This window comes from Crinia signifera, chromosome 8 (genome assembly GCF_055691185.1).
Source record: "Crinia signifera chromosome 8, ASM5569118v1, whole genome shotgun sequence".
In the NCBI taxonomy this organism is placed as follows: Eukaryota; Metazoa; Chordata; class Amphibia; order Anura; family Myobatrachidae; genus Crinia; species Crinia signifera.
This window is the reverse complement of record NC_139224.1, coordinates 122,674,423-122,702,369: the sequence shown is the minus strand read 5'-3', so window position 1 is coordinate 122,702,369 and position 27,947 is coordinate 122,674,423. Positions and strand designations below refer to the sequence as shown.

Below are 27,947 nucleotides of genomic sequence, written 5' to 3'. Positions count from 1 at the left end.
TTATCACTTCCGTTCTTATGTGTGTATTTCCCAGAAGTAATGTGATCAGTGAATCCAGTATAGTGGAAGGCACTCGAGTGTCTGTACTGCAGCAGACTACTGCTGTGTCAGACGCCTCCCCATCAATGAGGTGCACGCTTTGCAGCATGGTATTATGTAACAAAAGCAGGTGCATGGTTTCCCACAAGCTTGGCAGCTGGTTTCCAGTAATCTCTTACCAGTGGCCATTTGTTTGAAAGCAGGAAACCTTTATATTTGAATGGTCTGTGTGTTTATAGGTTTACGAGCTTTGTTGCTGCTAAATATAGATTGCTATGTAATTTTGCTGGTAAATAAATCAAAATTATTTTTTTTTGCCTTCTAGTTGCCTTTGATAAAGGGGATGATCGAAGACTTGCAAAGAAGCCTGTCTTCACTAGTTCTCAGGTAAGCGGAATACTTAAATGTGCATTTCATTTGAGAGCATTGGACCGGGATGGTTAATAATGAAAGGGTTAACAAAATGTAAGAGAACAGATCTTTATAATAAGCATCTAGCATTGTAAAGGTTAATTGGGTTAACAGTCAGCTCAGTTCATACATTTGTTTGGGGAATGCTTTCTGCAGCGCATTTGCCTGGTTTTAGCTTTCAGTGTGAAGATGGCCTCGAATATGTACAGATAATCAAAGGGCATGTTTATTACAAGCAGAGATTTTGTATGCAGCCTACTAGTTTAATAGAAGTTTGTGCCATGTCTGTGATATCACTAGTTCCTCATGAATTAGTATTCTGTATACTCCTAATTGTTGTCTGACACCTGTAAAATGTTACAGTCTCTGCTGTATTGCAATGAGTTTTTCTTAAGATGGCCATACATCAGCTTGCAATCCAGATCATACACAAATTCCCATGAATTCCCCGGACTTACGATAGATCTTGTGTGTAATTTCACATAAGATCTATTGTCCGATCTGCAACTTTATCATACTGGTCGTCCGCATCTTAGATCTTACGTACAGCACATAAGACCATTGGATCCAGCTCACAACCCATGCATCGCATCGTGATCGTACCAAAAAACGCACACAATGGATCGATCTGTTGACATCTGGCGTTAGTACCTCACATTGATTTTGATGTATGGCCAGCTTTACAGGCTCATACCCAATGAGTTAACTTTTTTAAAGCATACATAAACAAATCTGACTAGAAACCGAACCCACTTGCTACTTTTCCCAGTATTCCTCGCATTACCAGCGTAGTGGAAGGGTTACTTTCCATTTCGTTATGCTCTATTGACTGTTTACCTTGGGTATACTGATTGTGGATGCATGCACTATGTTCCCAAAGGCTGGAAATGTGATAGTTACACACCCATATAGAACATGTTGAAGTTTGTACATGCGTTTTTATGAAGGCTAAAAAAAAAAGTAATGCGAAATGTTCAGAATAGTGGCATTCAGACTCAAGGCAGGATATCCATGGCTGAGCACAAATGATTAAATCAAATTGATTGAGGTGCTAATTAATTCACCTTTACTCAAGCATGGCTATCTTTAAACCTTGGACCATTGGGGTCCCTTGAGGACCAAGTTTGGGAACCTGTGCCTTAGAGTACTTTGATGTCAGTATTAGGACATGTCAATAAAAGGGAATGGATCAATAGCTGATCATTTACTGCATGGATTTACTAGTACATTGTCTAGTTTACTGGTATTTTTAATGTATGTAAAGCAATTAAAGTTGGTTTATTTTCTTGTTGGCTACCAGATTTCTACATTAAAATAAATGTTTTTTTTTTTTTTTTTTTGTAGTTATTTGAACGATAAAATTGACACCTTTCTATTTACCTTAAATATTAGGGGTATTCTAGAGTACTTAACATGTGATGATGCAACCAATCAGAATCTACTTATAATTTATTTAGCACCCTCTAGAACAGTGGTAGCCAATTCCAGTCCTCGAGAGCTACCAACAGTTTACATTTTCCAGACAACCTAGCTGCTGCTCAGGTGCTCTCATTACTCGCTAACACATTTTAAAAAATCTGCAGGTGGAGCTAATTACTTCACTTGTGATTCTGTGAGGAGATCTGGAAAACATTAACTGTTGGTAGCTCTTGAGGACTGGAGTTGCCTACCCCAGCTCTTAGAAGATAGTAGACAGGATCTGATTGGTTGCTCATAACAACATCAGATGTGAAGTAGAATACACCTATATCTTACTAAATTTCCCATAGAGGTCTACTTTCTCCTTTCCCTGCAACTAACATATGATGCTATAAATATTATGTTATATTTGACAGATACATCTACCTCTCTCTGCACATATTACATCTGCCCCACCTGCAGTGCACATGGTTTTGTCCATTAGCAAACCAAATGTGCTTTGCGAGCCAATCTGAATCACCCCCCTCAGTCTGTTAGCAAATTCTGAATCACGTCTTCATATCCAGACTACAGTTCTTAACTTAAACTAGCACTCAAGGCACCATAACTGTCTAGGTTTTAAGGATATCCGTGCTTGTGCACAGTTGATATAATCCAGGGATGAGGAACCTTTGGCACTCTTAAGTGTTGTTGAACTACATATCCCAGCATAACCTATTGCAGTTTTGCTATTTGGTCATGCTTAAACTTTTGCAGGGCATGCTGGGATGTGTAGTTTAACAACAGCTGGGGACCAAAGGTTCCCCATTCCTTGCTATAATCAAACGGACTGAGGTACTCTTTAAGTGACGTGCTTTAGCGTGGATTGCTTTAAAAGCTGGACTGTAGGGTGCCTTGAGGACCATGTTGGGAACCACTGACCTAACCTGAGCCTGCTAGCTTCTAACAAAGGAATTACAGGGAAGCCAATAAATTTTCCAAAACCCATCTATTGCTTTTGTGTATGTTTGTTTATATATGATTTATTTGTGATGGCTCTCTCTCATTTTTTTTTTTTTTTGGTTTGTAATGTTTATGGTCACACAAAAAAGTTGCTTACCCCTGGTATGTCATTATCAAATGTTGTATAAAGTGGCATGTTATTGTAAGTGCCTACTACACATTGTACAATATAACCTAGTAGAATTCCTGGAACTCCAATGTAATCCTATAATATAGGTGTTCATTTTGGTATATGTCCAGTCCTTGATTTTGTGTGTTTGATTTTTGTAGCAGAACCGATCTAAAATTGTGAAGTCAGGAGAAACGGCAACATCTGAAAGTAAGAGACATCCAGACACCTATTTACATAATCGCAGGAAGATGAAATCTGATTCATTGGGTGCTTCAGGACATACAACAAATGCATCTAGAACAACTTCTGCAAAGGGAAAAGATGACGATGTAAAAGGGAAGGATGTAAAAAAATTGGCAGTAAAGGGATCTAAAGATTCAAAACCAACAGAGAGGACAACTACGGCCAAACCAAAAATCATTGTAAAAACCAAACCAGAAAACCATGACAATGCAAAGACCGAAAGCTGTGCTTCCAAATGTGACACTGCCAGCACACCAAGGACTACGTCTACTTTAAAGATGGGAACTAGGCCCAAAGTATCAAATGGTAGCTCCAATCCACCAGTTAAAGTAAAGACACTGAAGAAAGTCAGTAAAGACCCAGCTTCTCCAGTCAAAGGTTCAGTGCCAAGTATGAAATTCGCAAACTGCAATGGAGAACTCTCCAACTCTAGCCTGTCATCGGGAGAACAGAACCATGAGCAGGCATTTGCTGAGCAACCCAATTCGGCAACAAGTTCGCCACATAATGTTAATAAAACATTAAAAAATGGCCAAGAAGTTTCAAAGGATCTAGGCATGGGTGAGTATGCTTGTTAACTTTTTTTTTCCAATATATAACCAACTGGTTGTAATCATACATCTTTGTGAGTTGTACTTTTCAGCATTGCAAATCACCTGGTACAGTATTTTGCAATTCTGATCAATTTATTCTCTCAGTCCTTTCTCGGTTTTACAAGAGAAACTGGGCCTACACCAGTTATCAGAATATTTGCCCTTTAATCCAACTTGGGTCATATGTCACAAAGGTTAACACACATGTTGACCTGCTTAACTGTTTTTTTCCCCTTGAGGATCTCCGTACCCAAAAGGTTACCTACAGTATATTGAGCAAAATGTTTCCAGGGCTATCCAATGAAGATGTAACGGTGGGATCCAGGTTCTGAAGCATAGTTATTTAACAAAAAAAGAACCATTGTATTTTGGGAGATGTGTTATGTTACTGTCCAGAATTCTGGATCCGTAATGCAATGAATATTATGGCCCCTCTTAAGACTTTTGAGTAATGCAGCAAATGCGCTTATCCCAATTACACTGAGATCAACCCCAAATGTCGCATATTGAACTGTATAGTCCAATTTTTTCTGGGACTCTACCACCCATTCATCTCAGTGACGAAAACAGGACGTGATCTAAATGTAAAGCTCCGTACACACGAAGCAATATATTGCTCAGTGTCCCATTTTCATCAGCGACCAGAGATGGTCTCTGATGAAAAGGAGACTCTGCCAGGGGAAGCAGCTGATTGCAGGAGGATGCTCTTCTGTCCAACGACCACCCTACGTCTGGTCGCGGGAGCACGTTCCTGGCTACAGTCACCCCATACACACGGGGATATGGTAGCTTAGCGACCATATCCCTGGTGATATAGGCTAGAATCTCCCCATATGTACAGGGCTTTAATGCTTGCAATGTGTTTTGTATCGTTGATATTGTTCATTCCACCTTGGCCGTTTGTAGATCTGTAAACTTTAAAAAAAAAAGGCCATATGTTTGAATCATTGATTGTTATTACATGTAGTTACCTGGTGCTGTGTACAGTACTCGGTGCATTTATGTCATCATAATTCAGCAGAAGCTATAGTTGTTCATTTGTATTCACTGACATTTTAAGCTACTTAATGATTTGGCTATCTCATTTGTGACCTTTGGTGGTTTCCCCACATTTTTATGCTCTTCCGTGTCACATATAATGGAAAAGTCTCACAACCTTGATGAGAAATGGCATTCCTATTTGTATCCCAAATTTCTTGGGTGTCTGCATTTCTCCATATGGGGAAATATGCACATGTTAGTTCTGCGCATGCAAGACCAATTACAGATGAATTGGGTTCCAACCAGCATCAGCTGCTATGTCAGAGGTGTTTTAAGACTAGAGATTAATTTGAAGTATTGGTCACAGTCATATAATGCTACTTGAAGGCATATGTCCACAAGACCCAGCTTTTGTTTTCATTTATAACCTTCCAAAGTAATGTCAGGGTAATTAATAACAATAATAATTTTATTTATATAGCGCTCTTTCTCCAATAGGACTCAAGGCGCTTATTGAAGGGAATTAAACTTTATCTAGATGCTTTATGAGATTCTGTACATAAAAGAAATAAACTTTTTGGCTGATTGATATGTCAGAATTTCTGTAGGGTCACCTCCAATGTCCTACAAGTAATTCCTAACTCAATACATATAATAAACATTGTAAACCATCAAGTTGGTTTGTATAGACCAGTGGTTCTCAAACTCGGTCCTCAGGACCCCACACAGTTCAGGTTTTGCAGGTCACCTGACAGGTGCACTCATTACTAACCGGCACATTTTAAAAGTTCCACAGGTGGAGCTAATTATTTCACTATTCTGTGAGGAGACCTGGAAAACATGCACTGTGTGGGGTCCAGAGGACTGATGTTGAGAACCTGTGGATAGACTAAATTAGAAGACAATTGCTGTATACTGTATATGTGTCCTGAAGTTTAGTCTGCTGGCTAAGTCTACTTGGGCTATAATCAGACATAAGCCATACTGGTTAGTCTAAGTCAGGGATGGGGAGCCTTTTGGCCCTCCATCTGTTTTTGAACTACACATCCCAGCCTCCCTGCTACAGTTTTGCAATTTGGCCATGCTAAAACTGTTACAGGGCATGCTGGGATGTGTAGTTCAACAATAACTGGTGGGGCGAAGGTTCCCCATCCCTGGTCTAAGTCATTGGTTCTGAAACTCGATCCTTAGGCCCTCACACAGTTCACATTTCCCAGGTCACCCAGCAGGAGCACTGTGTAACTGTCACATTTTTTTAAAATATCCCAAGGTGACCTGGAAAAACACAAGAACCATGTGGGGTCCTAAGGACTGAGTTTGAGAACATGTGATCTATGTACATTTACTTTAATATCTCTCTCATCTGGCTTTGACATATTCATAGTAGTACACCGCCTCATACTTGTCGCGTATACAGTCATTTAGTATTTCAGCATGCTGTTCTATCAGCTCAAATAGATATTTCACGGAACATCTTTAAATAACTTGCCCAACCAGCATAAATGTAGAATGCCGGGAACCGAAGCCTGGGAGTGCAATGTTGTCTGGCTGTAGTTGTCATTTCATATTAGTTTTAATGAGCTACTGAAGCATTAATGAGCTACTGAAGCATTAGCTGGTGTATACAATTGGTAAATAATAAAAATGTTTTCTACTTGCACTTTTTGTATATTTAATAAATCAAACAATAAATAATATATACAACTCATTTGTTGGCAAACACATTTGAGGTAGTGATCTACAAAAAATGATTATTTCTTATATAAAAAGGTAATTAAAGAAGACGATAAGGACAAAAGAGGGAAGCAATGAATGAAGGACAAACAAAAGGGGGCAGTTAAATCAAGTGTAGGGTTTGGTCTGCATCAAATACAGTGAAAGAGGCAACAGAGAGATGCAAAACCATATAGAAAGCAAAACAGGATAGGGATACTAGAGGAACAGAGACATATAGGGAGACCAGGTTGTGGTAGCAGAGGGGGTGCTGGGGGAAAGTGAACTTAACCAAGTGGGTGGGAATTCTTGAATGTGATCTACTGCGTAAAGCGGGATATAATCCATCCATAAACTGAATCTAGAGCACAGTATGCCATTTCTACAGGTATTTAAGCAGGGATTTTTGGTATTCAAAGACAGGGGTGTCTGATGACACCAAGAGCTGAAATCAAGACCAGCGGATATGGCATCTACCAATATCATTCTAGAATAGTGGTCTCCAACCTTTTTTGGGCCGTGAGCTACTCACGACAAAATAAACCACCTGAAGAGCTACACAAAAATAAAAAAAATCTGCATAATAACCAAAAAATGGCCTTACACATTATGCCACACACTGTAATGCCCCTGACACATTGTCACACACCGCAATGACCCAGACACAATATGCCACACACTGCAATGTAAATACGCTGCATACATATCTCACAACACTGGAGGCAGAGGAGAAAGGACGTCTGGGGGATAACCTACTACCGTGGTACTCCTGCGAGGCCACATCCCCCATTTTTTCCGCTAAGGGGGCATGGTCATCGCTCTAAGAGCTGTAGCCACATGGGGTGCAGCCAATAAAAATGTGGGGGGGGGGTGCCCCCAATAGTGCCAGATACACACATGCCCCCATTAGTGCCAGATACACATATGCTCCCACAGTGCCAGGTATGCCTCCACGGGGCCAGGTATGCCCCCACAGGGCCTGAAACAATAATGCCCCCAATGTGCCATCATTTCCCAGCAGCAGCACAACTCACCGCTGTTGCTGCTGCCGGGGAGAGGAGAGAGTGGTGTCCCTGCTGGAGTCCGCCGCTGCTTCCCTGAGGGGAGGAGAGCACAGCACATCATGCGTCTCTCCTTCCCCTCACTGTGTCACTGTGACTGGGCCGCCAGCCAATCCAAGCTTGCGGGCCGGCTCCTGATTGGCTGCCGGCCCGGGAGCTCTGATTGGCTGACAGCCCAGTCACAGTGATATGAGGGGAAGGAGAGACGCGCAATACGCTCTCCTCCCCTCAGGATGGAAGCGGCGGATGGATGGAGGGAGAGGAATGGTGCAACTTATGCCATGTTATAGAATGGAGAATGCCACATATACCCTTTTCCCATGCCTTTATAAATTGTGGTCATGAAAATTGAGTGTTATTGGATACCAAGTTGCAACCAATCAGTTTTTAACTAGCATTTTCAAGTACCCTCTATAAAATTATACAGATGTGTTCTCATATTTGAAGTCGCACCAAACAACCCTTCATGGCCAGTCAGGTCCTGTAAGACTCTGGTAGCATTGGGTTTTTTTTTTTTTAGCTGAATGCAATGCAACTAGTGTGCCCTGTAGACTATGCAACGGAGTCACTGAATCTGCATTTAAAATGCTACAATGCAGAGGCTGCTGTTATTCCATTCCAAGCTTCATATACAGACTCGGTCACATACAGATATATGTTGCATATGAAATTATTTAGCATAATCTTTTGGTGTTTCTTCGGTGGGTATTCAGTAAGTGCAGATCTTCCCCCTAGGCCAAACATCAACAGTTTTTCTCATCTTTTAGGACAAATGGGGGATTTGTTCTATTCAATTAAAGTGCTGATTTTTCACCTAGGAGAAATAATTGTCAGTGACGAAAAACACGTGTATCGGCAAATTAGCTGCCAATTCAAGTGTCATTGACACTTTCTGGGTGAAATTGCAGGCATGTTTTGATTTGTCATGCCCCCTCCCCAAAAAAAGGAGAAATGGCATGGGTGAAAAAAAGACTAAGGGGGGTATTCAATCGCCGGTGACCGGGGAGATGATCGCCGGGCCCTATTCAATGCTGTCTTCCCCGACAGCATTGAACAGGGTTTCTCGGCAGAACGAGCATGCTTCACTAGCTGTCGGGCTCATTCTGTCGAGAACGACCAGGAAGCGACGAGCTGCCGGCTGCAGCTCGCCTCTTCCTGGCCGCAACTTGTGGCCATGCCCACTTCTCGCTCCCCCGCAGGCGGGACATTGAATCCTGCCTGCATGTTCTCGGTCGAGCTGACCGAGAACGGCCATGACCTAAACAGTGAATACCCCCTAAAAATGGTCAAACTCCCACAACTGAATTCTCACATGTCGAATTTGACAATTTTTTTTGCCTATGCCAAAAAATGGTGCTAAATGGATAGAGCCTTGGCCGCATCACATTTCGTCTAAGATGGCAACTGGGACCATATTACATTTACCCCATCCTTTCATATGAGGACAATGTCCTGCTTATTGTAGAAGTATATGATTTTGAAGGAAAGGAGGCAGTTGACACTTGCACTTTCCTTCATCAGACATATGCGTGTATGCGGATTATTATATATACAGTATATATTGTTTTGCTGAAGATGTTTACATACCTCCCAGTGATATCAAAACAGAGCAATAACAAATCTATACTAACCTTGATTATCTTGCCTAACTTTTAGGTGCAAAATCTAAATCTACAACCAAAATATCCAACGGGAGCTCGGTCAAACGAAAGGTCAATGGTGCAGAGTGTCGGGAAGTGAGCAGGTCTGTTTATATGTGTATCTTTCTTGGTAGTCTATTTGTTGTTCTCTGCTTCCATACATGTTTCTGTGTTTGTGCTCAGCTTGAGAATTTCCATAGTTTTCTTTCATAATACTATTCTTTTTTTATTGCTGTATGAATATTGTAACAATGTGCAAACTCTGAACTGATTTGTGTGTTTACGTTGTTTATCATTTAATTGAGAATACAAAGATTTTTGTAATTGTTTTTTACTTTTTAGTAGCGCTTCTACAAAAAAAATTGCAACTGAAGGAGGGAATGATTCAGTAATTCAGAAAAAGAAGGCAAACAAAGTTATCCCTGCAAATTGTACTGCTCTAAGGCCAAAGAGTGCCCCGGCCGCACTGGTGAAAAAACAAGGTAAAGATTAAGATAGATTAATAGACTAAACTAAAATTCAGAAATAGAATTCTGTGCAGTTTGTTGTTGTGTGCTATTATACTTTGATACAATTACAATTCTAGGCTTCTAGAAATACTGTATAGGAGTTGGGTTTTTTTACTTCAAAATTATTTGACTGTTTCTGTGGTTAATGAGTAGGGTAACTGTCTTAATAATAGAATGCTCCCTTTTTACATTTGCATGCTAGTGCCACTAGCTTAGGAAATGGCAGCACGAAAAAGTTACTGATATAGCATCAGAAAGTAGAAATCCGTTGATAATGATAAACTCAAAGTGTTCTTGTTAATATTTTGATATGTTATTTATTCACAGCTATTCCTGGAGATATCTCAAATTCACCTAAATCTGTAACTTCCAAACAAGCTGAAGTCAAATTGGACACAAAGTTAGTGAACCAGTCTACCTCTGCAGATAAGAATGGACCCTTGAATAAAAAGACTACAAAAACTACAGTGGCATCAACTAGCAAAACACAATCAAATCTGCAAAATAATAAATGTAGTGGCAGTAAATCTTCCATTACAAATCACAAAGAGTCCAAACCGAAAGTACAGATTAATTCTAAAACTTCCAGTCTAAATCACAGGTCGAATCAGAAGATCTCTCCTTCTGCAGTAAAAAATGGGCACCAGCCTGCAATGTGTTTGGGGAAAAACCTCTCTAAATCAGATGGGTCTGAGAGCCCAGTGTCTTTAGCAAGTGAAGACAAGCAAGCTGCCAGCTGCCAATTTGAAGAAGGAATAGACCATTCTGTGGGCATCGCAGTTATTAAAGATGCTTCCGATCAGGACATTTCAATGTGCAATCAAGAATCTATGGTACAGAAGCCTAATTTAGAGCATAACCACTGCCAAGAAAATAATCCAACAGCATCTGTTCTATCTTACATATCTAATTCAAAGGAAGACTTGACAGAAGATGCCAATCAAACAAAAAGTGTTGACAATACAGGGTCACATGAAGTGCACTTTATGAGTCTTTCCATTGAACAGAAGCCAGACTGTAAAATTATTTGTGACTCCGAGAACTCTAAATGTGCTGATAGTTCAAGTGAAAGTGAGTTGTGTTCTGTAAAAGAAGTTGAAAGAGCACCAAAGTCAAAAGAAGAAGCAAGGACATTGATGGACTTCTCTGAAAACACTAACAGAAATAAGCATAGTTCTAGTAATGCTGCTGAATCCTGTATAAAAGGTGTTGCTGCCAGCCATCACTATGTACCTAATAATGTATGTGCATTAGAAAGGCAAATCCCAGACTATCCAAGAGAGATGAACATTACTGAAGTGGCCGACGGCCATCAAAATTACGACATGAAGTTTATGGGTCAGTGGAGTAAACACTCACGCATGTTACATGAACGTGAGAGTCCAGAATCTGAGAGTGGCAGTGCCAGTACATCCTCTGATGACATAAAGCCAAGGTCTGAAGATTATGATGCTGGTGGCTCTCAGGATGATGATGGCTCAAATGAAAGAGGAATCTCAAAGTGCAGCACTATGCGTTGCCATGATTTTCTTGGAAGAAGTAGTAGTGACACGAGTACTCCTGAAGAACTGAAGGGTTACGATGGTAGTTTAAGAATTGATGTAAAATTGAAAAAAGACAGTTCTGAGTTATTTCGTGTTAACTCAACTAGTGATGATGAAGGACCTCGAAAAAGAACCGAACCATGGCTGCAAAGTGACTTATCCAGACACAATGCAGCTCCTGCAACTGTTTGCAGCAATGTACAGTTTTCCCAGGAGATAGAACATCTGTCCTCATCAGCTGACGAAACCGAAGATGAACGATCAGAGGCTGAAAACGCTGTGGTGAAAGATCCACCCGAGGTTGCAGTACAGCCCTATCAAGGCATCATAAATTTAGCTTTTGATGATATTACTGATCTTGAAAATGACGGACAGAGAGCCCCTGAAAATAAAAATTTTATGAGGTCTGTGCTTCTGTCTGTAGATGAGTGCGAAGAACTAGGGTCAGATGAGACAGATCATCATACTTTGCGAAAAGTTGAGTCACTGACTCCATCTGATGTGTTTGAGAAAAACAATGTGAATGGCTCTTCAGCTTTATGTTCAGGATGTTCCCAAATTACAGAGGGCAAACCGCTGGAAAACTCAACTGAATACACATCTTTGGCTTCAGTACAAGCAAATTTGGAGGGAAATTCTATGACCGTCCAAGAAGTTGCAGAAGCCGATACATGTAAGGGCTCCTACAAAACAACAGAATCAGAAGTGGAACTTAAATCCCAAGCACGGCCATGCCATTTGGATCTGTACACAGAATCACCATCCGATACACAAAGGTTTTGCTGTACTAAAACTGCTAAAGCTTGTAAGAGTCAATTTCTTGACTACCAAGGCAGAGACAACCATGCACCATCTACTGAAAGCTCCAACACTGCTTTATCTGCAGGTAACAAACATTAACTATCAAACAGTAGAGTTATTAATTATTTCCAATGCAGTGTTCCATAATAACTATAATGAAGAATATATAATTATTGCAAATTTATAAACACTTTGAATATACTGTCACTATACATTCAAATGACAAAATACTTTTACCTTGTACAGGTGTTTGTATTTGTGTTCAGGTACTTTCTTATTTAACAAAAAAAACTGGCAATCCTCCCTCCTAGAGCATAATTTAGAAAGTTCTGGAGAGAGCCACTAATTGTCGATCCCCAACCTATATATATTAAATGTGTGTTAAAATAAATGGGCTCGTTTGCATGATTCAGTTGATGTAGGTATTTTTACTTTAATTTGCTGGTATATTAAGCATTACGTTTTATATATTTTAGGTGTCAGTGCTGCTTGTAATCATTTTTGTTGGCACAGCTAGTTTCAAATCTGTGTGTTGGAATGAAGAGATGCTTGAATTTGTTTTGAACGTGTTTTTTTTTATTCGATGACGCCAGTCTAAAGTTTAAACATTCCCAATAAATCCTTGAATTTTAAATATCTAATATTCTTTTTTTTAATCAAGGAAAACTTTGGGTTTGATTTGAACTTGTTTAAATATAATGCCTAGAGAATATATAATACAGTATGTTTAACAGTTATGGATGTGAGCTTCATATTCAGGCTTAAAAGCAATACTGTTCTCTGATTAAATTAAATTAAAACCCTATAAAATGCATTTATTTCATCTGAGGCAACATTTTTAACTTGACTTATTTATTTTGCTTTAATAGTAAACTTTAGCTTGAAAATTGCAGTAAACTCAAAATTAAATATAACAAATCAAAATCCTATTCTGAATAAATTTGATGCCCCTTAAACAGCTAAGTTCGATTCATTTGAGCATCTCTCTATTACAGTATTCACAAGGATTGACCAACCTGGCTGTAGTGTTATATATCCAGAACACAAAAGTTAGTAACCCTAATTTCATTCTATTGAAAAGGATTTTTGACAAATCTGTCTGAAAACTTTGTGTCTTTTATGTATAGCCCAACAAGCGACAGTGCCTTTTAATAAAGCCAACTGTAATAGCTAAAAGCAAAACATTTTCCCAGGGAGGATTTGGAGAATACATAAAGTGAAAAGGTTTCTAATTGGAATAATATGCTCTACTATATAATATAAGCACATTGGGCATTTATATGGACTACAGCATGAATTTGCTTATTTCTACATATTAGAGACACACTAGCATTTATACACAAACATACATACAGAATTTATGTCAATGTGAGATTGGTGGGAGATTACTTACCCTTTCCTCTCCGGTCCCATGCCTTCTGATCTGCCTTAGCCTATGTCTGTACTGCAGCTTAGAGTTTCGGTGTATTGAAAATACTATAGTTGACAAGAGGATAGACTAGCACCAATTGAGCTTCATTGCATCCAAAGATGGCAGCCAGGAAGGAATAGAGCTCTCCCAATACTAATCTAAATAGCATGTAGAATGTTGATTTGATCTCTGGCGTAATGAAACGCAAAATGAAAAAATATATGGTGTGTAACATTTCAGGCACGTAAATATGTTTAAGAGGTAAGCTGGTTTCAGATGCTGCGTCTCCTCATCTCAGAGTATACCCAGACAAAGGAATCAATCCTTGTAAACACTGGATATCCTTCAAGTGTACTGTAAAGGCCCATACAGACACTACGATGATTCCTTAATGATGATGAACGACCCCATTATAAATCACCTCCTGAACAACTCAGAACGACTTTGTTCAGGGTCGTTCAGGAGGTGAATCTTTCAACATCGTCTAGTGTTTATACTGTGAATGATGGACGGCTACAAACGATGTGCGTACCCGTGGGTCGTTAAAGACCATAGCTATCGTCCATGCATGCAGGTCAATTTGGCTATGGTCGTTAACAATGTTTGTTTTTTCAATAGAAAAAGGACCTGCATCGTTTGTGGTCGTTTCTCATCTGTCGTGCACCAGCGATCACTGCAATGCTGAGGTCTTTCATTTTCACTTCAAGGGTGAAAATGAACGATGGTAGTTAAGATGTGACACATCGTAGTGTCTGTATGGGCCTTTAGAGTGACCTTTTAGAAGGTGAATTTCCGGTCCTAAAAGCCTGTAGGGAGCCTCTAATCTAGCAATCTGATCTTCTTAGTGGTAAATGCTCACCCTGGTATCAAAGATCCAAGGTATGGAATTAAAAGACATACATATGGGCATATCCAATTGGGTGCAAGGGTTTGGCTGCACAAAAACATTGTGGACCTTGTGCCCAATTTTGGATTACAGTTCATGCTTCCGATGCCAGTGGCATCTAATTAAAATAAATTGTAGGGGTTTTTTTTGTTGTGGACAAATCAGCATGGGTGAGAAGAAGAAAGGTTGGATACTTGAGTGTTCCGGCTAGTTTGATGGTCTCTACAGCTCCTGGTCATCTTACCAAGATGAGAAGACTGAATGGTTTCTACAGAAATAACCGTGACTAATTTTCCCACATACAGTTAAATAGGAGAAACCAGTAATAATGTACAAATTATAATTACCGGTAGGATGACAATGAATTTTTTTTTTTTATTATTCATCATGAATTAAAATCTGATACCACTTGCCTCAGGTCTGTGGCTAGCTGATAACTACTATATCAGAATGAAAATTAAAAGGATAAATAAAGTAGAGGCATCACAAGATTTAAATTGTACATTAAAGTAAAATAACATAATGCAAGTTAATGGCAGTGATAATAGTATGGCTGATCCCTGAATTCATTTTAGGTTAAATGACCATTGCGAAAGTGTCAAAGCGTTACACTCCATATATTGTCTTCCTTTATGTGTACATTGCATTGGAGGTCAGTCACTTTTCAGCTTCAGGAAGTGTTATTTAGCCTAACTATAGGTGTGCCCAGATGATGATGATTATGAAACATATGTTTCTGTGGATTAGAAATCAAGGGACTGGACATGAAAGGTAAGTGAGATAAAGTTGTAGAAAAGTATGAGAGTATGTATTAATATTTATGTATTTGGTAAATAACCAAAGTTTTATATATTTTCAGAGATACATACACACATGTATATCCTTATATTATGTAACATTCTAAGGTTTTAGTCTTTTAACACATTTCACAGAATGGTAATTTCCAATTTTGTAAATATCCTGTCTCAACAAGTTGGGGTAAATGTAATAGCCTGCGTATTGCAGTCATTGGTGAGTTACCGGCAAGCCTGCCCAATGTTTGTTTTAAAGTGTGGCATATTAGGCCAACAGTAATCAGGTCGGCATTAGAATTTCAACAACGGCGAACGGTCTACATGCTACATGTCGACAAGGACTGACAACATTCATCATGTCTACCCAAAAGATGTCGACATGATAAATTGTCAACAAACTGTCAGTGGTATATTAGGCATGCTTCTAAGAGTGGCACTAAACGGGGGGTGGGGCGAGGTTAGTGCTGCTTTGGCGTTCTCGAGCTATCATGACTGGCCCTGATATGAAGGGCCATTGACATAATGTAGAGCAGCGGTGGCGAACCTGCGGGCCGTATACTCCGGGCCCCCGAAGCCGGTTTCTGTGGCCCGCCCGGTGGCTGTGGAGGAAGTCAAGTACAGGGGAAATCTCGCGAGAGCTACCGACTTCTCACGAGATTTCCCCTGCATCAGACTCCCTGCACAGCCGCCAGACCACACAGACCGGCGACGTGTAAACTGCAGCAGCCGCCAGAGCGTGGGGCGGCTGCCGCAGGGCGATTTTGTAAGTTTTTTTTTTTTTTACAAAATGGCCCCCGAGGCATTATGAGGCAATGCAAATGGCCCTTGGACCCCAAAAGGTTACCCAATGCTGATGTAGAGGGAAGTCCCCTATAATATGTCTAGGGGCAGCCTGAACCCTAAATCCAGCCCTGCAAACTTAACCTAGTGGTTTAGTGGTCCTTACATTCTCCCAGCAGCAGCTCCAGCTCACAGCAGACCTGTGACAGTCACTTCCAGAACAGACCTTCCATGCGCCCGTGTTCCAGTGGGTTCCTACAGCTCCCCCACCCCTGCTGCCTAACCCTATCTTTCGACCTTGTAGACCTGTCAACAGTTTGAAGATGTCTATCTGGTGCCTGTCAACAGCTTGAACCATGTTGACATTCATGTGTTGACCTTCTGAACATTGACATGTTTCCTGTTGACCATTTACCTGCCTGTTTTGCCTTTTGAATTATTACACCTTTAAAACCTTGGACAAACTTCACGGGAACTTCTGAGTGTCTGTATTGCTCAGGCTGTTACATTTACCTTATACTCTCCATCTGTTTACCTGAAATTCCAGCATTCAGTTTTGCAATGAACATTGTGAGTTATAATAACTCAACATCCGCTCTCAGCAGCTTCATTTGATATTTTGTAGCATCACATTCCATTGCTGGATCTCTCCTCTGAGTCCCAGCAATGGCTGTTCATTTTCCATAGGCCCCTCCTGCTTTTCTGGCCATAATTGGGCTCAGTTAGCTCAATGAGGATCCCCAATTGGGCTTTCAGGCTCCTCTGCACATACCCCAGCTCCCATTGCTGTAGCGGCATTGTCTCTAATCACAGTGGGCTAATGTGTTTGTCAATAGATCGCGTTGCTTTTTTTTTTCAGTTGCGCATGTGTAATGAACGGCTTTGCCTCAGTTTCTTCATTGTTTTGCATGGTCGGATGGATGATGGATCACAGGTTGAGAGGGGTGTACAGAGAGCAGTGTCTCGCACGCACCGTCCCACAGCTCAAATCCTGTCAGAGTTGGTGACAACATGCACCAGCCTGGGCCATGGCAAGTCCTTGATGCTATCGCGTCCCGCCTCATAACGCTGGCACCACCAGACAATGGTGCACCGTGCTGCAAGACCCTGCTCTCCATACACCACCTTCATCCTGCAATACATTTCTGAAGCATGCTCACCTTATGCGTGTGGGAATTGGATAACAGCTCTTTGTGCTGATCTAGAGGAATCCATCATGCATCTGACCGCGCCAAACCACTTTCACATTGCACATGTGCAACTGAAAAGATGCCACGCCATCTACCGACAAACACATTAACCCACTGCGATTATATTCAATGCTGCTATAGCAAAAGTCTCCTTTTTATTTGGGCACACCTTTATATAAATGTTCCGTGCGTTAAGATAGAAACATTTAGACCTAGTCGTACAAGCAGATAGCATGTAAAATAATGGTCAGTCAACTTAGGTGTATCTGCTGAGAGGTATAAAACCCTATTGTTTGTTCTTCATGAAAAAATTTATGTTCCCCTACCATTCTAAGCTCTAGGCCCTTAACTTCATTTTTAGGGAAGGTGTTATAATCACATTTATTATTTACATATTTTAAAGATATAGAAAGAACTGATACATGGGTTATAACATTGTGTGCCACCCTTTTATTTTAATGTCTACTTACCAATTTTCTGTATCAGAAATTCCATATATTTGTTTCTTACAATTACGCTGCTGCTTCACTTAATCTGTTTAAAAATGAGTATATAGTATAAATGTCTGTGAAATGTCTGCGTACCCCATGTTTTAATGATCATGTTAGTCTTCAGTGACTCTGGGGTCAGAGCATATTTTACAATGTACAGTATTATGAATTATTTCAGGGCACATAGATGATATTGACTCATTGGCACAATCCTGCATGTATGACCAGCGTCCTCCAAAGTCCCTTTCTCCTATATATGAGATGGATCCTGGCGAAGGAATTGAACAGAGACTGAAGAACGAAGCTAGACTAATGGAATTTGAATTTGAAGATCAGCAGTTTGTAGAGAGGGACTGGACACTGCTAAGGCAGCTGCTAGCTGATCATGGATCAGATGTTGATATTATAAACTCCGTCCCTGAGGATCTCAGTCTAGCACAGTACCTAATCAATCAAACATTACTTTTAGCTAGAGAGAATTCAAAATCTCAGGGCAAAGCATGGGGGGATCTGTCATCTCCATTTGAGGACTCTACAAGTGTCACAGTGACTAGTTTTTCTCCTGACGAGAGTTCCTCCCCCCATGGAGAATGGACTATCCTTGAATTAGAAACCCATCATTAGATAAGTCTTCTCGTTTCTGCACTCTATTTTCCCCACAGTCTTCACCAGAATTTGTTGCTGGGAATAGTTAAATATTGTTCATTTAAATAAGCAGTCAGATCAGTCAATTGAATTGTATTAAACTGGTTACGATAGAAACAATTTTCTGGCTGTGTGTAGATGAAACCACTCGGCTTGTAAAGACATATGGCAATTATGCAAGAATCCATTTTTTTATTTTAATTTTTTTACAAAAAAAAGAGAAAAACACAAAATCTTTTACCACAAGAGTGTATATATTCTATAAAGACAATGCAGCAAATGCATCAATGATTTCTCAAGTCTTGCAAACCAACTTTCTTCCAAGGTGTGCTACATAATAACTAACACCGGAGTTTAACGTTGCAAAAATGTCTCCTCACAATACATCTATTTTCATAGGTTAAGGATTAAAATAACTTAAACTGTACAATATGTGCCAAGAAAACTTGTTTTTTTTTTTTTTTCCATTAATTGATTGCTTAAGCAAACATGAGCATGTCATTTTTCTGAGGTACTCGGTAATAAAACGGTTTGTCTTTGAAGATATTGGATTTAGTATGAATGCTGTGTAATAAAATGATCACGGTATTTGCTTCCCAATGCCTTAACCAGGCCAAAATGAAAATAAAAGTGAATTGAAAATGTTACCGCCATCTGTAGTCCATGGTTTTTTTTATTATTAACTTTTTTTTATCTAAAATAGGGATTAGCAGGGATTAGCAGCAAGAGATTTGTTTTAAATGTATTTTTACATATACTGTAACATAGTGTAACTTAGTGCATACACACAGTGAGATTTTGGCTAGGTATGAATTTGACTATGCAATTTGCCTTGAACACCCCGGAGCCCAGAACCATACATATGACTACATTTACCTTAAGTTTGACTATATTTACTTGGGATTTTGACTATACTAGAACACTAGACTGTATACAATATAGTCAAAATTGGCTTGCAATGCAGATCCCACGGGGCACGCATTGGCATCACAAGCTGTATACCAGCTGTGCAGATTTGTGCTAGTATGCAACTTAACCACTTGAGTGGTATGTCCGGAAATTTTCCAGGCTCAGCGTCTCAGAAAATTTCTGGCCATACCACTTATATCAAGGTGTGCGCCAGTGGTGCCCGCAGCTGAGCACCACTGACGCATCACCTGTCTGGGCACCCCTCACCTCCTCTCCCGTCGCTCCCCCTCACCTCTCTGCTCCGGAGCTCCTCTGCCGCCATTAGTTGCAGGGAGCAGGTGGCAGGCTCGGGGGGGGGACTTGGGAGCACTCAGGAGTTCAGGCGCCCGAGTCCTCCCGAGCCGCTGCAAACATCCCTGAGCCTGTCGCCTTTGGTCACTGCTTAGCAGGGGTGCGGGTGGCAGACCGGCGTGTAGGAAACCCACTCAGGGAAAGAGAGGACATGCTGCATCTGCTCCCCCCACCCCTCCCATCGGGAAATGTCACAGAGGAGCGTGTGTTGAGCTAGCAACACAAAAAGGCCTGGACATCCACGGAAGACAACAATGGGGGATGATCCTTTTCTTTGGAAAGACGAGGCACTTCGCAATATCCAGAAAATGAAGTACACTCTCCAGGAGGTAGGGATATTATTATCAGTCTACCATGAAGAGAAGTCTTTAAAAGAAAAAAAAAGCAAATACAGAGTGTTCATCACAAGGTGCAAACCATTCGTAACAAATTAGAAAGACCATATTACACTTTGGAAAAAAATGAATTCCAGTCTATTTCTGGAACAGCATTCATAGTCAGAGGAAACAAAGATCATCCTGTATAACAGAGGTCAGGGAACTCGGTCCGCATTACCCCACACATTGCATGTTTTGCAGGTCTCCTCACAGAATCACAAGTGAAATAATTACCTCCACCTGCAGACCTTATAAAATGTGTCTGTGAGTAATTAGTACACCTGTGCACCTGCTGGGTTACCAGCAAAACATGCACTGTGTGGGGTAATGAGGACCGAGTTTCCTGACCACTGCTGTATAAGAATGATGGAAATAAAAAATGTATGGCCCAGGCTTGGAATAGCTCGTAAATCGAAGCATACCAAATCTTCTGTAAAACACAGTGAAAGCAGTGTGATGGTATGCAATGACACGGATACCCCTTTTATGCCAGAAAATGCAGGGACTCACCCCGGAATATGGCCCAGGAATCATGCCGGGTTGGCCCCTTTCACACCAGAAAAGTCCCTGCATTTTCTTGTGTGGGGAGGAGGTGGGCAGGCGGCGGAGGCAGGCATGAGATGGAGAGTCCACACCCCCGGTTGCTGGTCCTTGGTGCAGGCCGGGGATCCACACAGACGGCGGGCACAGATGACGCAGCTTACTGGCTGCAGTGAGGGTGCCGGAGAGCTGCGTCATCTACATACGCAACCTGTGTGGATCCTCGGCCTGACACCACACACCGAGGACTGGCAACCCAATTACCCAAAACATATTGGAGTTTTAAGGCATAGAAGCAGAAAATTCTGCAATGACCATCACATGATCTCAACTTAATTGAGCATGAATTTCACTTGCTGAAGACCATACTAAAGGCCGAAAGAAACAAATAACATGAACTGAAGAAATCTGCAGTAAGGGCCTGGCAACAAAGGAGGAAACCCGGCTCAGGTTTTAGCACTTTGTTTCCTTTAATAGTAAGTTAGGGCTGCACCTCTGAAATAGCCTCTGACTTACTATTAAAGGAAACCAAGTGCTAAAACCTGAGCCCTCAGGGAAGCCAGTAGAAATCATGGGGGAAATGTAATAAGATGAGAGATTCAGAAAGTGAGAGAATTGGTAAGAAATCTCCAGTTTTTTTAAAGCGACAATCATTTACACTGCTAAATTAGTTTGATTTTGCAGTGTAAATGATTGTTGCTTTTTAATTCCCCTTTCCCACTGCAGCTCTTAAACGGTAATTTGCCGTTTTTTTGTAGCCTTTTTAAACGGGTAGAGCTGCAGTGGGAAAGCTCCAGGTTGCTTTACCCGGTTAAAAATACCGTTTTTTTTTTAAACGGGTAAAAAGCAGAGTTTTACCCGTTTAAAAGCCGTTTTTTTGGCAGTGGGAAAGGGGCACCACTTTTACCCGTTAAAAATAAAACGGCATGGGGTCCCCCCCACTGCCGTAACCAGCACCAGGCTGAAAGAGCCGGGGCTGGTATTAAAAAAATCAGGAAACCCGACAAATAGGGCTTCGCTGATTTTTTAAAACCAGCCTCCAGGTCCGGGGCTGGTTCCCAAAATACGGGGGACAAAATGAGTAGGGGTCCCCCCGTATTTTAAGAACCAGCCCCAGGCCAAACCAGCCAGCAGGGTAATGCCACAGCTGGGGGGAGCAGGGACGTGCAGTCAGGGGAGGCAGTGCCTCACCTGTCATAAATGATTTAAAAAAAATACAAAAATATTTAAAACACATATAGTGTGCAATAAATATCTTATTTGTAATTTTTTTTAAATAATTTATGTGGTGGGACACTGTGGGCAGGCTGGGAGGCATCGGGAGCTGTGCCTCCTGCTGACAATTAAAAATTGACAGCAGCGGGGGGGGCAGACCTTAGGATGAGCACAAAAAGAGGCTGAAAAGCCCATTAGAAAACAACGTGGAAGCGGCATCGACACATCTGCCTCAATGACAGGGCTGTCACTGAGACAGATGTGATAGGACAGCAGATACAGGCTGTCATACACTGACAGCCTGTATCCGCTCTCAGACTGAGCCAGCCCTATCTTCCGTGATCACAGCAGCCTGCAGCAGCTGGACCAGCCGGGGGGCACTCATAACCAGACACCCCCTCCCCATAAGGTATTACCTGCATTTCGGGCAGCGGAGGCGATAGTAGCGGGGGGAGCGGGCAGTGGCGGCGATAGTAGCGGCGGCGGTGGGAGTGGGCAGCGGCGGCGATAGTAGCGGCAGCGGAGGCGGTGGGAGCGGGCAGTGGCGGCGTTAACCCGAGAGGTGGTGCAGGGGGTAGCTTGTTGGGCCTGCGGACCAGGGGACACTACCCGGCCGACACAGAGGCACTAACCGGATATGGGGGACAGTTCACGGCCGCGGATATGGGGGACACACTTCACGACCACGGCTCCGGTTACACACATCCCAGCGGCACTAATAAAACTTCATACATGCAGCTCCAGGAGAGGAGCACGCTGGCAAGCGGAGTCAGTAGCCACCCCCCACAAGCAGCAGCGCGATGTCCACCAGCCAGCACCTTCTGCAGCAGGGCCCCATTCAGGAGTGCTGAGCTGTCGGCAGTGGAGAGACAGGGACCCTGACCAGGAGCAGGGAGATGGCAGCAACACCAGGGGTAAGCTGCCCTTTGTTGTTGGTTGTGGTGTCAGGAGTAGTGGCTCCCTGGAGTCACTCTTCATACAACGTGCTATCAGTCTCAGTGTTCCTTGGCACAGGGGTGTGTAGTCAGTATATATAGATGTATATATGGATGTGTGGACATATATACAGTATGTATGTGGGGAGCAGTGTATGGATGTATTTATGTATGTTAGAGGCAGGTTATGGACTTATGTATGTATGTGTGTATGTATGTATGTATGTATGAGGGAGGCAGTATATGGACATATGTATGTTTGTATGTATGTATTGTAGAGGCAGTGTATGGACATATTTATATATGTACTGTATATGGACATATGTATATTAAAGGCAGTGTATGGACATATATATTTATGTATGTATATATGTATGAGGAAGGCAGTATATGGACATATGTATATTAAAGGCAGTGTATGGACGTATATATTTATGTATGTATGTATGTATGTATGTATGAGGAAGGCAGTATATGGATGTATGTACGTATGTTAGAGGCAGTGTATGAATATATGTATGTAGGAGGCATTGTTTGGATGTATATATGAGCGTAGAGGCTCTGTATGTATGTGAGAGGCAGAGTATATATATGAGAGTGGCGGTGTATGGATGTATATATGAGAGACAGAATGAAATACAAAGATAGTATGTGAGAGAATGTGTGTAAAAGAGTGAGAATGAGTAAAATCGAGAGCGAGGGAGAAAGAAAGAAATGCCAATATGAGAGAGATTAGACATGTAAATACGTAGTCCTACCCCTCTGCAACTGACAGAGGCACAGTAAGTGAAACATGCAGTCCAGGTGACCCCAATCCCCCCACCCTGCCCGCCACTGTCCAAAACTGATGTAATAATGTTACTGTGATTAAAAAGTACTCATGGAGGAGTGGGTTGCATGCTGGGCCAATGTAAAAATGATAAGCATCATTATATCTCCTGCGCGGCTCTAGACATGCCAACTCTAGCGAAGACCTGAGTTGGGGGGGCCCTTAAATTTTTTTTTGCTATGGGGCCCACAAAGTTCTTGTTACGCCCCTGCTGGGTGCACTCAGCTGTTCTGTGATAACTGGCTGCTGCTGTTTAAAGGTGATTGCAGGGTCAAGGAACGATGCACCAGGGGCAGACCAGTCAGACAGTCTTGGCACCACTGAACCTAATACTGGATGTGTGTATATATATATATATATATATATATATATATATATATATCAGTATTCCTTCAAAGACTGAGAAAATGTCTCCTATGAAGTCTTCTGTCAATATCAGGGTGCTTGGTATCAATCAGAGCCTCACCAGTGGCTGACCTCACCGCACGTCACTGGGGGGGAGACTTTTTATACAAGTCCCCCCGGCCAAAGCATTCAGCCCTCTGACCGGTCAGCCTGGCCAGGGGGAGTGGGGACCAATGTTCCCTCTAATTTTACGAAGGCTGTGTGCGGCAAAAGATTTTGGCTGTGCAACTTTGGAAGGAAATTAAAATTTTTGTGCGTCACTTATATATAACTGGAAAATGACGTTCAGCATTTGTGTTAACTTTATTTAAAAATGATTTTAAACATTCAAAACACAGCACACAATGTAGTTAATGGGTGAAACACACATTAATTGAGTCCACAACTGCAAAAAGGCACCACTGCTGCTTTGTGCGCTCTGTTGTAATGTCTGTGCGCAAACTCATCGAGTTGTGTGCGCGCGCACAGCTTAGAGGGAACACTGGTGGGGACCCCCCCAATGAAGGGGTCCCCCCCCCTCCAGGACTTACCTGACCAGGCTGAAGCCTGGTGCTGTCCACGATGCCCCTGTGCGGTGGGCATCGGGCTGATGGAAAGGTGTAAAAAAAATAGAATAAAAACTATTGTCTTTTACTGTGGAACTATGAGTCCCAGCAAGCCTCCCCCGCAAGCTGGGACTTGGAGAACCACAAGTCCCAGCCTGCGGGGCATTAAAGGGCCCGCTGGAACTTGTAGTTCCACAGTAAAAGAAATAGTACAATAAACACACTGACACACGTGAAAAATAAAAGTTTAATACATACACAGCCCACACATACTGATACTTACCTATCTTGAGACCGTAGGTAACCCTGGTCCTGATGTCCTGGTCTGTGTCGGCGTCTGCATCCCTGTCGACGTCCGGAGTCCGACGAAATCCATGTGGGAACCTATGGAAGGAAACCATACTCACCTGTCCCAGGGCGACGTAGTCCAGGGAAGGGGTCTTTGCAAAATAACAAACCGACACGCGAACCAAGCGAACAGCTGAGAGCCGCACGGTGTTTGTTTACATCGTGCGGCTCCACCTCCCGAATGCCGCTATTGGCCACCTAGCGGCCAATCAGGAGCCGCAAGGCGGCCAATAGCGGCATTCGGGAGGCGGAGCCGCACGATGTACACAAACACCGTGCGGCTCTCAGCTGTTCCCTTGGTTCGCGTGTCGGTTTGTTATTTTGCAAAAACTCCTTCCCTGGACTACGTCGCCCTGGGACAGGTGAGTATGGTTTCCTTCAATAGGTTCCCACATGGATTTCGTCGGACTCCGGACGCCATCGCCGACATGGATACAGACGCCGACACAGATCAGGACCAGGGTTACCTACGGGCTCAAGATAGGTAAGTATCAGTATGTGTGGGCTGTGTATGTATTAAACTTTTATTTTTCACGTGTGTCAGTGTGTTTATTGTACTCTTTCTTTTACTGTGGAACAACAAGTTCCAGCGGGCTCTTTAATGCCCCGCAGGCTGGGACTTGTGGTTCTCCCAAGTCCCAGCTTGCGGGGGAGGCTTGCTGGGACTCATAGTTCCACAGTAAAAGACAATAGTTTTTATTCTATTTTTTTTACACCATTCCATCAGCCCGATGCCCACCGCACAGGGGCATCGGGGACAGCACCAGGCTTCAGCCTGGTCAGGTAAGTCCTGGAGGGGGGGACCCCTTCATTGGGGGGGTCCCCACTCCTCCAGGGCCCCTGGCCAGGCTGACCGGTCAGAGGGCTGAATGCTTTGGCCGGGGGGACTTGTATAAAAAGTCTCCCCCCCGGCTGTGGCATTACATAGCTGGCTGGTTTGGCCTGGGGCTGGTTCTTAAAATACGGGGGACCCCTACTCATTTTTTCCCCTGTATTTTGGGAACCAGCCCCGGACCTGGAGCCTGGGGCTGGTTTTAAAAGATCAGGGAACCCCTATTTGCCGGGTTTCCTGATTTTTTATTACCAGCCCCGGCTCTTTCAGCCTGGTGCTGGTTACGGCAGTGGGGGGAACCCACGCCATTTTTTTTTAAACCCCCCCATCTTTACACTGCTTAAACAGGTTTTTAAACGGGTAAGTGTGAATGTGACAAAAACAGCTTTTAAACGGTAATTTACCGTTTAAAAGCTGCAGTGGGAACGGGTCTTTATGGCTCTTACCCGTTTAAAGACCCGTTTAAAAAAAACGGGTCATTACCCGTGTAGGCAGTGGGAAAGCAGCATAAAAAACGGTACTTATGTATTATCTGGGCTCCCATGTTAAATGCACCCCATTTTTTCCTACCCCTACTATCCAACTACGCATGGAGTTGATTTTATATAGTGTGGCGAGCGCCGCGAGCCACCGTGCCCGAAGCGTGGCGAGCGCAGCGAGCCCTGCGAGGGGACGTGGTCTCATAAGAAAAACGGGAGCCCAGATATAACATAAGTACCTAAAAAACTTTATATGCTGCCTCCACATGTTCCTCCTTGGGACCTTAACATAATGCTCTTGGCATAACAAATAAACCCCAATAACTGTTAAGCCTCTCGTTAGTAACCTTTCTTCCTTACCGTTGCTTATTCTAATCATGTTTAGAACTAGCAGTCTTTGTATTTAATTGTTCATCTGAACATGTCAGTAGAGAGTCTGGCCGGCCAGGTATTTTTCTGGTATATTTTTCGATGGCAAAACATCTGGATGCGAATTGAGAAATCGCCACTTCTGAATGTGCGAATTCACGGCAAAAAGTGCGATTTTTGTCGCAATTCGCATCCCATTAAGTTGGCGATTTAGGAAAGAAGTGCGAATTCGGCCGTTTTTTTTTTTTTTTTTTTTTTTTAAATCGTCCTTTTACATGTTTCTTTGAAATAATCATTTCATTGAGGCTTTCACATAATGGAAGAGGGAAACAAGTTTTGTTCTTCAGCAGAAGCCATTGGAGCTATTCAGAAGCATCTTTGAAATCTCTTATTCCAGTTGTGCAGGTAAGTGATGACATTTAACAAAGTGCTTAGCTCTGGGCACCAGGCTAGGGCAGAAGGAAGAGGCTGCTATAGGAAGTGGTATCAAAAGGATAGAAGTATGGAATGCAAGGGAGTTAAAAAAGAAATGAGATGACAGGACCATTGTAAGGACTAGTAAATTAAGGAAAATAATTGTTATGATTTAAATTGGGCAAACCATGGTTTCCAAACACTTTGGAAAAAGCTAAAGAAATCACGAAAGGTACTGATTTCATATTCTGGTTTTACAAAACCCTTATTTTCTAAAGGGCTGAGAGCATTGGAGGGTGAGAATTTTTCCATTGGAGGTTATGAAACATCGGTTTGCACTGAGAAAATGATTAATGCATTTTTAAATACCGGTACCTTAAGGGTTGTCCAGAATAGAAGGTGAGACGTGGGAAAGAATAAACTGAAGTGGAAAGAGACTTGTCTGACTTTTTGCCTAACATATGTCATAAGGTCGACTCATTGCAGGTCGACCACTGGAGGTCCACAGGGCTTAGATCGACACCTGAAATAGGTCGACGTGCCTAAGGTTGACAGGGTCGGAAGGTCGGCACAAGCATTAGGTCGATAATGGCGAGTTTGACATGAGTCATGTTTATTGGCACCGTCTAAGTGTACCGCGTCTCCTCGCATGGCTTCGGGCACAGTGCCACCCTGCACACGGCACAGTTATATTATATTCTGCCACCACACCGTAGGGAATGGTAGGGTATGAAATACCACCTGTCGGCACAAGTCGGCTAAACAAAACGTGAAAAACTCATGTCGACCTTTTCACTGTCAACCTTCTGACCCTGTCGACCTTTAGCCATGTTAACCTAAACCCTGTCAACCTAATGTATGTTGACCTTTATAGGGCTGGCCTAGTGACCATATTCCGTATGTACAGTAGGCAGGGCGGGATCCCGGCGTTCAGAATCCCGACCGCCGAAATGCCGACACATTCTCCCTCCGTGGGTGTCCACGACACCCCTGGAGGGAGAATAAATTAGCGTGCCGAGCGTAGCGTGGCACCGGGCCCGCTGCGTGGCGAGCGCAGCGAGCCCGCAAGGGGGGGCGATCCACGTCCCCCCCCTTGTCGGCATTTCGGCTGTCGGGATTCCGGCGTCGGGATTC

General features: G+C 42.5%; 1 protein-coding gene across 5 annotated transcripts in view; it reads left to right on the top strand.

Moving 5' to 3' along the window:
* Nucleotides 1–18,918, top strand: part of BTBD8 (BTB domain containing 8) — a 97,605-nt gene extending 78,687 nt beyond the window's left edge. For 2 of the 5 annotated variants that reach the window (XM_083157104.1, XM_083157100.1), the window contains exons 13-19: nt 365–426; nt 3,142–3,787; nt 9,231–9,318; nt 9,557–9,696; nt 10,051–12,153; nt 13,064–13,117; nt 17,799–18,918. In XM_083157104.1, the coding sequence (XP_083013230.1) occupies nt 365–426; nt 3,142–3,787; nt 9,231–9,318; nt 9,557–9,696; nt 10,051–12,153; nt 13,064–13,117; nt 17,799–18,244 (3,539 nt within the window). In that variant the 3' untranslated portion in view covers nt 18,245–18,918. The remainder of the gene's footprint in view (nt 1–364; nt 427–3,141; nt 3,788–9,230; nt 9,319–9,556; nt 9,697–10,050; nt 12,154–13,063; nt 13,118–17,798) is intronic. The other 3 variants (XM_083157101.1, XM_083157103.1, XM_083157102.1) reach the window with 3 other exon arrangements.
* Nucleotides 18,919–27,947: the final 9,029 nt, after the last annotated feature.